This window comes from Phragmites australis, chromosome 24 (genome assembly GCF_958298935.1).
Source record: "Phragmites australis chromosome 24, lpPhrAust1.1, whole genome shotgun sequence".
In the NCBI taxonomy this organism is placed as follows: domain Eukaryota; kingdom Viridiplantae; phylum Streptophyta; class Magnoliopsida; order Poales; family Poaceae; genus Phragmites; species Phragmites australis.
In genome coordinates this window covers 7,929,447-7,942,811 of record NC_084944.1, presented here as the reverse complement: position 1 = coordinate 7,942,811, position 13,365 = coordinate 7,929,447, and the positions used below count along the sequence as shown (strand labels likewise).

Genomic DNA, 13,365 nt, shown 5'->3' with positions numbered 1-13,365 from the left:
ACTCCTCGAGCCATGAACATGAATCTATCTGTTTGGTTGCTCTGGCTATTGACCGAGTTGTCATTGCCACTCTCCTGATCCTCATCCTTGCTATCAGTGTCTATGTACTAGAGAATGTTAGGCTCCTTAGGATCCCAGTCAAGATGTCCCACCTCACGGTATGTGTTCAATGGGATGGACTCGAGAATACCAGTGTGGATCAGTGTGGATCAATCCACCTTGATTCTCCTAATAGAAAACCATAGCTCCGAAGAGGATCTCAAATCCTACAGGAGGCAATGAGTAGATGGCTTCCGTTGACTCGAAGTGGTTGTAGAAACCGTTGTCAGAGAAACCAGCGCAGATGTGAACTCGAGACATGATCAATCCTGAAAAGCAAAAGTAGACCCCTATCTGGCGCGCCAATTGTCGAAGATTAGTTCATGACAATACGTCTGTAATTGGCTGGGGTAACTTTGAGATCAGGGATTGAACACAAATTGAGACATGTAATTTAGACAGACTTGGGCCCCCGGTTAGAGTAATACCCTACGTCATGTATGGATGGTGATATGTATGTATTCTCTCGAGTACAAGCAATGTGTTTATACCTATTACAGGAGCAGATGTATAAGTTTCTCCCTCCCTGGGGGTCTGGATCCCCGTTTTATATAGAGCTGATATGTCATCTCCTATCCAATCGTAGTCGATAGGGAGTCCTTCATCTTGTATACCACGACAAAGCAGATAAATTCGATTTAGATACTAGTCGTTCTCAAGTTGAGCAACCAATCAAGACCTTTCTAGTGTACGTCTTTTAGATTTTTGGGTGTATCAAGTACCGCAGATTTGGTTATATAGTATCCGGAGTTGTTATATATACGCACGGTATACCCTATCTATATACAGTGTACTCCTTATACGTATATAACTATAGTTAAATATTCGATAAAATATTCATTGCATCCGCATATGTAGGATCATTACATCCGCTCATATAGACAATCAAATACTCTTCGTTTAGAGTTATTGTTTCCACTTAGTCTACTACTTATCAGAATATATACTGCATCTGTAAAAAAATCCATACCAGCAACAATCACACCCTTCAAGTGCAAGTCATTCGTCGCATATGAACCGCAGTTCTTAAATAAAAAAAGAGTGCAGTTCTTCGATGCCTGCATGACAGTACATGTCATGCCATCTGATCACATGCACAGGGAAAATATGGAGGCCGTTGAGCTCCCGATCCAACGGCTCAGAACATGTGCAGTTGCCCCAGTCGTAGTACGTAGTGCATCGTGTCATATCAATGTACGGTGCACAAAATTCTTAAGTTTATTTTGTTTAAAAAAATCAACTTTATAAATTTTTATCAATAATTATTCAAATTATATATTTAATATATAAAAATTGTTTCAATAGATTTATATTTCAAAATATTTTTAATATGATATTAATTTTATAACAAGTGGCAATATATTATAAGAAAAATTAACAATTAAATTTATTTTTAATAAATTTTTCAAAACAAAATACATCTTCCATTCTTGAACAGAAAAGTACTGTATAAATGCTCGCCGTTTGTGGTTTATTCATTGGAGGGTAACAAAAACTGTGCAATTTAATTTGTGCTTAGGTTTCTAATTGGAATATCTGTACCAATATATGTGGTAACTGAAATTTATTTTTGAGACGTGCCGTAATCGAAATTCCAAACACACAAATTTACACAAACACACAATTTCATTTTCGTACAACTCTCACAGTTATACATGGAACTTTATTTGTACACTAGGGTGCTGGATTAACACATAATATATAGTATACCTGCTCGTTAATCGCCTGATGGTTACACATGAAAACATCTCCAATAACCTTTAGACTTCACATCCTCCCAATATCAAATTTTGTTGCGTAAAACGTAGACAAGTTTAAGTTCGCATGTCGGTTAAAAAAAGTTTAAGTTCAGATGGCACAAATAAAAAACAGAAAACCTACATGCCGACGGCCTCAAGTACGGTACGTGTTCTCTCCCCGTGGTTGCTTACTTGCCTTGAAGATTTGCAAATGTCTCCAAATTTCGCTACTTGACACACAACCACATCACCATGCATGCTTAACTAGTCTTCGATGACCTTGGCTAAAAACATTGATGGTTTCATAATTGAAGACTTTTCAAACATTTAAGAGGGCTTTTAGTGTGCTGAATAATGAAAAATGCTTGATGTATAATTACAAATTGCTCAACAGTACATATAGCATTCTGAACCATGTCGAATTTCTACCTGATTGAAATGCAAGAAAATGGTAAGTTATTAAACTGCATAAAAATGCTTCTAATATTACAGAAAGTGCTTCTAATAAGTCAAAAAAGTGCATAAAAGGCTTCTAATAAATACGGAAAGTGATTCTAATAAGTAAAAAAAATGCTTGTATGTACAAGAATTGGATATGAGCCTACTTCATACTAGTATTTGCTCAAAACACTTTTCTATATTTACAACTTCTATATACTTGCTTTGATGATGAAGTATGAGATTCCTACTGTTAATCTACTTCTAGTTTAGCACCTGGTTAAAAAAGCAAAAAAAAAGTAATAATAACTCCATGATGCCAGTTCCCAAAGAAAAAACCCCTAAAATGCCTTAAACTGAGATGAAAACTAGGTACATAAAAGTTGCTTAAACTTTGAGCCAAAATGCCTACCTTATATACATGCACTTACCAAAAAATAATTTACTCACAAAATGCCTATTATAAAATTGCTTTCAATTTTCATAAAAATACGTGTCTTATATACATAAAATGCCTAAACAGTGCCCAAGGTCCAAAACCATATTCTATTCTCAGTTTATGAAAAGCCAATAAAATTTAAAATTTAGAAACACAGAACCAAAAAATAGTTTACGTTCCCTAATATCTTGATTTTAATAGCCTTGAAGCATCCCAGCCCCATTCCCTATAACAAGTTTGATGAAAACAGTATATAAAATTTCAGAATTCAGAACTGACAGAAAAAAAGAAGTTGGCCTGTTCAAAAATACTTTGCTCTTTAGCAACTGAAGGATTTTCGATTGCAACTATATATCTGCAACCAACACTCTAGTTCCAAATAATCTAGACCATGCAAAATCTGCAATCAAAACTCTAGTTTTAAATACTCTGCACCGTGCAAATTTGTACAACTTACAAAGCAAATCATGATGAATTTGCGTCATTGGGCATATTCATCATGGGACATACTATACAGCTACCATTCTACCTCAGGCCAAGCTGGCAAAAGAACCACATCCTTTGAACTGAATGACTCGGTCACTAGCTCACAGAATAATCAATCACAAGAACCAGCACGCACTGAGTGACTACTCTATGCAAGTTCACTTCCACGTATGCGGTTACTGAAGAATTAGTACATGTTTGTGAACTGTGACTATGTTTACCTGCAGGCCCGCAGCAAGATCAGGAATGGCTCCATCAAGAACACCTCAGCAAGGTTACTCACGATTGGTCCCCTCTTCTTCAAAAGTGGACTAGAAAGTTTAATTGAGTAGGAAATCAAATCAGCAATGGATGTGTGGATTGCTAAGAAATTGCTGATGGGAACGAGTGAGGAGGAAGACAAAGGGATCAATCAAATTTATTACTCTTGCCTCGAAGAGGCTGAGGCCCAAGAGTTGCCATGTTCGGCAAAAGAGTTGTGTGGCGATGACGAGCCTCTAGGAGCGCGTAAAGCCGAGGCGGGTGGCAAGGGCACGACTGGCGACCCAGGCAGCGAGGAAAAGGAGCCACGCGAGCGTGGCAGCGCGGCGGTCGAAGACGAAGGCGAGGGCAAGGGCAACCGCGCGGGCCGAGCAAGGAGGGAGCGACAGGGGCATGTTCGGAGGATGTTGGTGATGCGACCAGAAGAAGGTGACATGCACATGTTGCTGCCGCTTCTCGGCCTCCATGGACGCCTCGCCATACGGCGAGATCTAGCTGCGTAGGGGATTGAAGCTGAGGAGCTCATTTTACGTGAAGATTAGGGTAATTCAGGTGAGGGTGGGGTGCTCCATATTTCTCACTGCATTTGACAGTGGGTATACATAAGTGAAGTAGTTTCAAATCGCTGTGAACTGTAGGATAGTAGATCAATAAATTAATATTATGCTACAATGTACTATAAACAGTAAAATCAGGGGGGGAATCTAACGAAATCAGCAATTTTATTTGAAACTCGCACTTTACAGTGAAGTCAGGATTTCGACACCATTTTGTATGGACCTAGCCCATCCAACCCACGGTGAACCGCCCTCCTTAAACTAATCCATTTTCTCCAACGCCCTGCCTCCCTCTCTGAGCTGGCATCGGCACTCCTCTCCTTCTTTCCACTCCACCCTCCTCCCACTGTCCCACGAGCACCCCGCCGAATTCCGAGGTCTAATACTCTCGCACTCTGCCGTCCCGAGATCGCTTTTTTTTTGTGTTCCTGATTACGAAACCCCGCCTGGGGAGTCGGGAATTCTTCGCCTCAGATCCGCGGTTTCCTCGGAGGCGTCACTGAATTGCGGGTTTTTTTTTTGTGTCTGCGCAGGTTTCTTGCGTGCCGCGGCGGGGTTGGATTGGATCGAGGGAGAGTGAGAGAGAGAGAGAGAGAGAGAGAGAGAGAGCCAGCGGTTGACTAGCGCGGCCGCCAGAGATGGGCAAGGGCGGCGGCTGCGTCCCCAGCAAGAAGCGCCAGCCGCCGGCCGCCGCGGGCGTGGCGCCTTCGTCGTCGTCCGCAGCGGCGGCGGCCGCGGCGCCGCGCGAGGCGCCCGAGGAGGAGCTGGCCTCCGCAGCGGGGCGGACGCTGCGGCTGTACATCTTGTTCTACTCGATGTACGGTCACGTGGAGGCGCTGGCGCGGCGGGCGGCGGCGGGGGCAGGCGCGGTGGAGGGCGTTGAGGCCGTGCTAAGGCGGGTCCCCGAGACGCTCCCGCCGGAGGTGCTGGAGAAGATGCAGGCGCCGCCCAAGGACCCCGCGGTCCCCGTTATGGCGTCCGCGGCGGAGCTGGAGGAGGCCGACGGGGTGTTGTTCGGGTTCCCGACGAGGTACGGCGCCATGGCCGCGCAGATGAAGGCGTTCTTCGACTCCACCGGGTCGCTTTGGGAGGAGCAGAGGCTCGCTGGGAAGCCCGCCGGGTTCTTCGTCAGCACCGGCACACAGGGCGGCGGCCAGGAGACCACAGCGTAAGAATCTCTATCTCTCGTTATGCTGCAGTGGCAGTAAGAATTTATTCTTTAAAGTATAAAAGATGGGACGAATTGGTTCCGTTCACAGGTGAATTAATCTCTAGCTGAATTAGTTTGTTACTAGGTGTTGAACTGAACCCTGAGGTCTATCATTCGTTTTTTTTTCCTTTTCCGCTGTACTCAGTTTTTTTCCCTTGAAAAACCATATTACTCAGAATCAAACATGCATAAACATACTCCTGATTAGTACACGGGTCAGAAACTTTAGGTTTGATAATCAAGGATTGAACCAGTGTTTTTCGGTTTAACACCACAATCAAGTTTCAGCATGATAGTTAAGTGAACGTGTGTTTAGTTTTACCATTAGGAGAGACTGATTCGTAATATAGAGGTTTGGAATCCTCTTTAAAAGCAGCACAAATACATAATTGCAGCTGGAGTGTATGATTTATGTTGACAAATTTCCCGCTCCATCAAGTTCATCTTTAGCAAGTTAAAATGCCCATGTCATGGTAATGTTAACAATGATTTGGTTGTTACAAAATATGGAAATGAAGTGCCATGTTTGTAGCTTTTCAAGAAGCCGATGCATTATTTTCTCCATTATTGATGATCATTGCTTTGTACAGTAGGACTATTAACAACAAGGATAGTGTGGTCCTCTATGCATTTAAGGGCATTGGATATGATCTGTACATATGGGATTCTTGAGTTAAACGACATGGTACGGAATACTTTTAGGCTTGTACGTGATCAAAATCTGCTGCAGTGAGCCGATCAAAAAAAATTAAAAAAAATCTGCTGCATTAAGGTTCAACCTGCACTGTGTGGTGTGGTCCTAGTAGGATGGCAATGGGCACATTTTACCCACATGCCCGCGGGTAAAAACCCTAACGGGCGTGGGTTTGGGATGCAATTTTTACCCGTGGGTGTACGAGTGCAGGTTTAAAGTTAAACCCAATTGGCATAGAAAGATGGGTATGAAATAGGCTTACCCGTGCTCGCTTCGCCCGTGTACCCGCTCTACACATATGACATGTGGGTCCATTTCATTTTTAATAGAGAGGCGGGTATAAGACAATATATTGTATGTGTGAACTATGTGGTAATGTACTAATATGATATGTATGCTATGTATTTGTAAGATGTTTGTTCATTATCTTAGTTGAGATGTATGTTTAAATTGATAATATTATTGTTACATACTTGATCTTATGTTCAATGCATGTTTACTATATTGGCAGGTTTACGGGTGTGTCCACGGGTATGTGATGCCTGCGGGTGGCGGGTGCGGGTGTCAGTTTGTACCCGTTGCGTGTAATGGGTGCGGGTGCGAGTTTGGGAATTAACTCGTGGGTACGGGTTTGTATAGCTTCTACCCGCGTGTATTATACCCGTTGCCATCCCCTAGTCCTAACCACAGGCTATCAAATTCAAATTCGGTACACCCATGACAATCCTGTAGAACAGATATAGGGTTGAAAAGGTCCTGTGAGAAATCGAGTTTGCCAGTTTAAATTCAACAGGGATTATTAGTTGCTGGTCAGGAAACCTGCTTGGGACAGGTTGAGCGTGTAGTTTAGCTACTCTGTGTCTCAATGTAATCCACTTGCATCAAAGTGGAGACTGCAAATTACCACTCACTGATTTAAATTCATCTGGAGAGTAATAAAATATTGTTACCTTGCTCTGGCATTTGGATTCTGGACAATTTTCTCTTGTAAGGCTATGCTTCCTTGTGTCATTTTGTAGCTAATTAGCATCCTAACAGCTGTTTCATTGAAACATGCTAGTTTAGATTACTGAGAATTACTTCCATACTCTTCCTAGGGGGAAAATAAGGCAAAGAGAGAAAAAAACATAGCGCACCCACTATTCGTGATTTGTGCAAATCAGCATGCTATTTGCAACTTAATTCTTCTATGGGAATTTCCACTTAATTGTTATAGAATGTGTCCTGTACTCCTGTGCCTTATTGTTTATTCTGGCTCTTCTTGTTTGGAAGTAGAGTTAAAATTTCTTATTCTTCTTCCTTATTAAGTTGGTTTGAAGTATTTGTCTTCACCATGCTTGGCCATTACTGACCAGTGACCATGGTTGTTTACTGCAGTTGGACGGCAATCACCCAGTTAGTGCACCATGGAATGCTCTTTGTCCCGATCGGCTACACCTTCGGTTCAGACATGTTCAAGATGGACGAAATTAGAGGAGGCAGCCCCTACGGTGCCGGCGTCTTTGCTGGTGACGGTAGCAGACAATCCAGCGAGACGGAGCTCGCCCTCGCCGAGCACCAGGGCAAGTACATGGCCTCAATAGTGAAGAAGCTTGCTCATCATGCCTGAGCCCTCCATCCTTGTGCAGGAAAAGACACGCAGTCACCTTCGCCCAGCCTTCGGTTTCCCTGTTGCTTTCAGATCCATCCGGTCGTGTCGTATATGTGCACAGATTGTTCTCAAATCGTCTATTATTTGTCAAAGTAGCCCTAAATTAAGGTTTCTTTGTACATTGTCGGCATAAATATTGTTGTCCATTTGAACAATAAGTGTCCCAACAACGTGTTCATCAATAAACTTCATCTGTCATATTGATTATGAAAAAATCGCGTTTTGATTGGTTGCGCAGAACCTGTGTTCCATTTTCTGAGTGGAGAGCATGCTCTGTTTTTTGTTAGTTTTATCTCTCTGCTTGGTATGATTCAGTTACTGTATGAGCGTGCCTGACTATCGATCAAGTGAACTGACTGAATTTGCATCTTGTACATGCATTCTTGCTCGTCTCCGTAGACCTTTTTTTATGGGCGAGATTGAGACGCACCAATTCCCCTCTTTCTCTCTCTAGTTTTTTTTTTTTGAGAGAGAGGAGCTTAAGATATTACTAGGGGTCCCTTAACGCGCGACCCGTCGTCTCGCCCGTTCCGCGGGGGCTCCACCGGCGAGCGCACTCTACCAACGCAAGATGCGGAGTGAACGGCATCTATTGTGCATGTGATTTTCCTTAATCATAAGAAGACAAAAAATAAGGGGCCGTTTGGTTAGGGGCTAAAGGAGTCAAATTAAATTTTGATCGTGCCCTAAAATTTTGATCTGAGGTTGAAATTTAGCTATATCTCGAAAAAAATAATCAGCTAAAAATTTTCTATAATATTTTTAGACAAATCTCGGACGTCCAAATAGTCCGCCAAAATTTTTTACCGGTCAAATTTTAGTTTGATCTCAAACCAAATACCATTTTAACAACCAAAATTTGATGCTACCCTAATTTAATCTCTGATCAAATTTTAACTTCACCTATTGAGACAAAAACTAAACAGCCACTGAGTCAAAAAGTTGCCACATAGTCATGAATCAAGAAAGTTGTCACATCATAAGTTGTTACCATATGTTCACTAAAATACGTCTCATCTGAAGTTTTTTTTATCATATATCTTATCTGAAGTTGCGACCAAACATTTACTAAAGTTCTTACGAAACACACACTAAAGTTTTGACATAAGTTGGTACCAAATTTCCCACTGAAGTTGCTACAAAACATGCACTAAAGTTGCTACTACTGAAGTTCTCAAGGTGCTACTAAACATGCATTGAAGTAGCTACCTAATACTCACTAAAGTTGTTATCTTATATGAAATTGCTACCAAATATGAATTGAAGCTTTCACGTAGTCATACATAAGTTGCTCCGGTTTAATATCTACTTGGTCATTCAGGTGTAGCAACTCTAGTAAGAAAATTTAATAGCAGTTCTATACGTAAATTGTTAGCATCATTATGCATAACTTGCTAGTACAAATATATATCTTCAAAACATATGTAATATATATCTTATTTTGTAGATGTTGTTGCAAATAATACAATGCTACAAACACAATTAAAAACGGACACTGAGTGAAAGAGTTACGAACATTTAAAGTAGATGTGATGAACTAGTACAACATATGGTAGCAACTTGGATTAAAACATTTTGTGACAACTTATGTGGAGAAGCCGTTAGTAAGTTTGCATGTAAATGGCTAGTTACATTGCATGTAACTTACCAGTGGACATAAAATGTTTCCGAAATATATATAATATGGATCTCATTTTGTTGAGCTTATCTAAAGAATATAACAGCGAAAGCGGAAATGTAAACCGACATTGGTGGATAGAGTTATCACGATTTTAAGGTGCTCAAACGGTCTAAGTACAAGTGTACAACAATCCAACTAGCTTACCTCTGCTAAGAGCATCTCCATCCGGCCCCTTTTCCCACTCTTTATCCTATTTTTTAGGAAAAACAGTGCAAAAACCTCTCCAACCGGCCTCCTTTCTCACCCCTCATCTTTGAGGGACCCCTAAAATTGCATCTTCGAACCTCATCTGTAGGAAGTGTCTACCGAGCCCCTATCCATCAACGACCGAGCTTCCCGCGCCGCCACGAACATCTCCTCCGCCGTCCACGCCAGGTACGCCTTCGCCCCCCTCCCCTGTCCCATCGCTTGGCACGCCGACGCCTCCTCCGTTTTGGCCCACGCAGCCGCCTCCTCCGCGTGCCCCATGCCGCCGGACCCCTTGGTCGCCCGCGCCGCTGGCCCCCTTCACCGCTCGCGCCACTGGCCCCCTGCCTGCGCCGCCGGACCCCTTGGCCGCCCGCGCCGCTGGCCCCCTGCCCGCGCCGCCAGCCTAGCACCTCCGGTGCCCCCGCCCAGCAGATGAGCGAGAGAGGGACTCGGAGAGGGAGGGAGTCTGGCACAGAAGGAGTCCGGCTGGAGAGAGGGAGGGAGTCCGACCGGGGAGTGGGAGAGAGGAGGAGGGAGGCGACTGGGAGAGTGAGGCGACGGGGAGAGATTTGGAGGCCGGCTGCAGAGAGCTTTGGAGGCCGGCTGTAGAGAGAAATGGAGTGGGCCGGCTATAAAGAGAAATGGAGAGGAGATAGAATCATTTTAATATTAGAAATTTTACAATGGTAGAAATTGATTATCTGTATATTTTGCAATGCTAGAAATTGATTATATGTATACAATTTGTGTTATGCAGGTGTAGGTTACAACAATGGATAGTTTTTTGGATTTGATGAGTGATCGAAACATTGAAGACAATGGACCGTATTGGGATGATAGTCAATTTGCAAGTCCACTTGAGGAACAACAAACGCCACATGTAGAAGCTGGTGCATCCCAAAAAGCAAAAAAGGTCAGATCAAAAAAATTCAGTGTAAAAGAAGACAACATGTTGGTGTCGGCATGGCTAGAAGTTAGTTTGGATGCTATACAAGGGAATGAACAATCACGTGCTACGTATTGGCAAAGAATTACTGATTATTTTCATGAGCACAAGGACTTTGCATCTGATCGTAATTCCAATTCTCTACAGCATCGTTGGTCTGTCATACTAGAAGGTGTTAACCGGTTTTGTGGATGTTATGTTCAGATTCAAAACAGGAGGCAAAGCGGGGTGACAGAACAAGATAAGGTATAATGTTCTCTTCTTTATTTGATTGTCATTTCATATGGTGGTGCAAGTCTAATAAGGTGTACTTACATGTGTAGGTAATGCATGCATGTGAATTGTATAAGTCAAAAGATCCGAAAGGCAGATCGTTCGGATTGTTGCATTGTTGGAATATCTTGCAGCATGAGCAAAAGTGGAAGGATAGGTGCGGCGAGAAAAAACAGAAGACATCCACCACTGGAAGTCCATCGTCCAGTCCTGGGACCAATGAGAGTCATCTAGAGGTTGATGGGGAGGGTCATACTTCAGAGCCCGTGGTTAGGCCAGTAGGTAGGAAGGCGGAGAAAGAGCGACAGCGGCGAGGTAAAAATCCCGTCTCTCCTGGAGATAATCTTTACATGGAAGCGATGGAAAACTTGTGGACTAAGAAGAAAGAGGCAGAAGCCTTGAAAGAGGTTGCAAAAAAAGAGCGCAATGATGAAAGACTTGTACTTGAGAAGAAAAGGATTGAACTGAAGGAACAAGATATTGAGTTAAGGAGAAGGATTACAAGTGCATACATAATTAAAATAGTACATGATAGGTACCGACTATATTGGTACAACTACATACACTACACCCCTCCATATTTTTCCCACAGGTGCTCGACTAGATCATCACGAAGCTGTGAGTGAGTTTCCCTGTTAGTAATGGCTAGATGAGTTCGAAGAAACGCTTGCAGTTCAGCTGTAGGACGATGGGAAGCTGTCACAACTTCTCCCATCCCATCGAAATGGTGGTCACCTTCTGCATCTCGCTCATCTTCAACGATCATATTATGCATAATGATACAAGCTGTCATGATTTGTCCTAGTGTGTCTTGATCCCAAAATCTTGCTGGCCCACGAACAATGGCAAAACGAGATTGCAGAACTCCAAATGCTCGTTCCACCTCCTTCCTCACCGCTGCTTGTACTTTCGTAAAATATTTCCTCTTATTCCCTTGTGGAGATGGTATTGGCTTAACAAATGTGGCCCATTGAGGATATATGCCATCTGCAAGGTAATACCCCATTATATAATTATGACCATTAATGGTGTAGTTCACTTCTGGAGCGTGCCCTTCAGCTAGATTTGTAAATAGGTGAGAACGGTGCAGAACATTAATATCATTGTGAGATCCTGGTAAACCAAAGAAGGCATGCCAAATCCAAAGATCATGTGAAGCAACGACTTCTAGAATAATGGTGGGCTCGTGCACATGACCGGTAAATTGACCTTGCCATGCTGCAGGGCAATTCTTCCACTTCCAATGCATGCAATCTATGCTCCCAAGCATACCGGGAAAACCCTTTTGCTCTTCAATTGCAAGTAATCTAGCTGTATAATTATCATTTGGTTGGGGATCTCAGGTACTCATCACCGAAGATTTCAACAATAGCTTTCACAAACCTTTTAAGACTCTCTATAGCAGTACTTTCTGCAATCCGAATATAATCATCAGTAGCATCTGCTGCTACTCCATAAGTTAGTATCCTAAATGATGCGGTTATCTTCTGCAAAGGAGATAACCCAAGACGTCTGATTCTATCTCTTTTCTGCACAAAATAATCATCATGTTGTTCTACAGCTTGCAGTATGTGAAGAAATAGAGAACGAGACATTCTAAACCTGAAGAAAGTAATAAGAATCAGCCGAACCCAAGAGGATGCACAAAAATAACGAACAAACAAAAACAGATCATTTACAAACCTGCGATGAAAGAAAGTTGGACCGTAGGTAGGAGCATCTGAAAAGTAGTCTTCGTATAGCCTCCAATGCCCGGCTTCTCTGTTGCGGTTGATATACTGACGTCCAGGTACAGAACCCCCAGGTCGTGCAGCATTCAAAAGCGCATATTGAGTGTGTGCTTGGTGTAGTGTAGCAAGAATGAGTTCGTCGTCATCATCCTCCGACGACGACGATGAATCTACCAGAAAATGATGACTCATTTCGATCAAAGAGGGAACTACAAGGGAGTGGGACTTGTGAATGGCAACAGGGGACTAGCCGGGTTTATATAGAGTTGGAAGTAGCTGTTAGAAAAAACTAGCCGTTTGAAAAAAGTAGCCGTTGGAAAAATATAGCCGTTGGACAAAAGAGTAGCCGTTGGGAAAAAATAGCCGTTGGAAAAAATAGCCGTTGAAAAAAAGTAGCCGTTGCAAAAAATAGCCGTTGAAAAAAAAACCGTTAGAATTAATTTGGTAGTTAAAGGATAGTATTAAAATATAAGTGAGTGAAATATAGAGGTCAGATTTAAGGGTCGGTTGGAGCACACAGAGAAATAGAGGATCAGTCTAGATAAGAAGAACCTTTATATAAAAATATAAAAGATTAATTTTAGAGAGTAAGATGAAGATACTCTAACATCAGCACATGTCTCGACTCTCGACCCGATGCGAAGCCATCCTCACGCGCTCTCAGCTCAGGTGATAGTTACACAATTAAACAAATCACAAATATTCTTTTTTTAAGAAGGGAGTGACTTTCATTTAATCGAAAGAAGCACAAACATAGAGTGTACAACAACCTGGGACAAGAGAATATAAAGAAAACATCACAGGTCCTATCACTTCACTGTCACTCAAACTTTATCTCCAAGAGAATATAAAGGTAAGAGGCCTTGGATTTTTCAAAGCCACCACGAGCACTATCCCACAACCAAGATACATTAAGACCAATAAATATTATGGACAAACTCGTCGGCCAGAAAAGAATCCGGCGCCGTCGAA

The 13,365-nt window shown here is 42.5% G+C and overlaps 2 protein-coding genes across 3 annotated transcripts; both read left to right on the top strand.

Moving 5' to 3' along the window:
• Positions 1-4,263: 4,263 nt before the first annotated feature.
• On the top strand, positions 4,264-7,802 carry LOC133907736 (probable NAD(P)H dehydrogenase (quinone) FQR1-like 2). 2 transcript variants are annotated; one of them, XM_062349813.1, is made up of 3 exons: positions 4,264-4,396; positions 4,553-5,187; positions 7,301-7,802. In XM_062349813.1, the coding sequence occupies exons 2-3, from the start codon at positions 4,658-4,660 to the stop codon at positions 7,530-7,532; spliced, it is 762 nt and encodes a 253-aa protein (XP_062205797.1). In that variant the 5' UTR covers positions 4,264-4,396; positions 4,553-4,657; the 3' UTR covers positions 7,533-7,802. The 2 variants fall into 2 exon arrangements, with proteins under 2 accessions (XP_062205797.1, XP_062205799.1); XM_062349815.1 differs by lacking the exon at positions 4,264-4,396 and having other exon boundaries at positions 4,413-5,187.
• A 2,414-nt stretch (positions 7,803-10,216) lies between these two features.
• LOC133907154 (glutathione S-transferase T3-like) lies at positions 10,217-11,289 on the top strand. The gene is made up of 2 exons (XM_062349193.1): positions 10,217-10,636; positions 10,714-11,289. Exons 1-2 carry the CDS (start codon positions 10,217-10,219, stop codon positions 11,287-11,289), a joined length of 996 nt encoding a protein of 331 aa, XP_062205177.1.
• Positions 11,290-13,365: the final 2,076 nt, after the last annotated feature.

What these genes read in the sequence shown, in the direction of transcription:
- LOC133907736 (XM_062349813.1), top strand. Translation starts at nt 4,658, where the DNA reads ATGGGCAAGGGCGGCGGCTGCGTCCCCAGCAAGAAGCGCCAGCCGCCG. An exon ending in GGCGGCCAGGAGACCACAGC is followed by an intron (nt 5,188 to 7,300) that starts GTAAGAATCTCT and finishes TGTTTACTGCAG; the next exon opens with TTGGACGGCAATCACCCAGT.
- LOC133907154 (XM_062349193.1), top strand. Translation starts at nt 10,217, where the DNA reads ATGGATAGTTTTTTGGATTTGATGAGTGATCGAAACATTGAAGACAAT. An exon ending in GGGTGACAGAACAAGATAAG is followed by an intron (nt 10,637 to 10,713) that starts GTATAATGTTCT and finishes TTACATGTGTAG; the next exon opens with GTAATGCATGCATGTGAATT.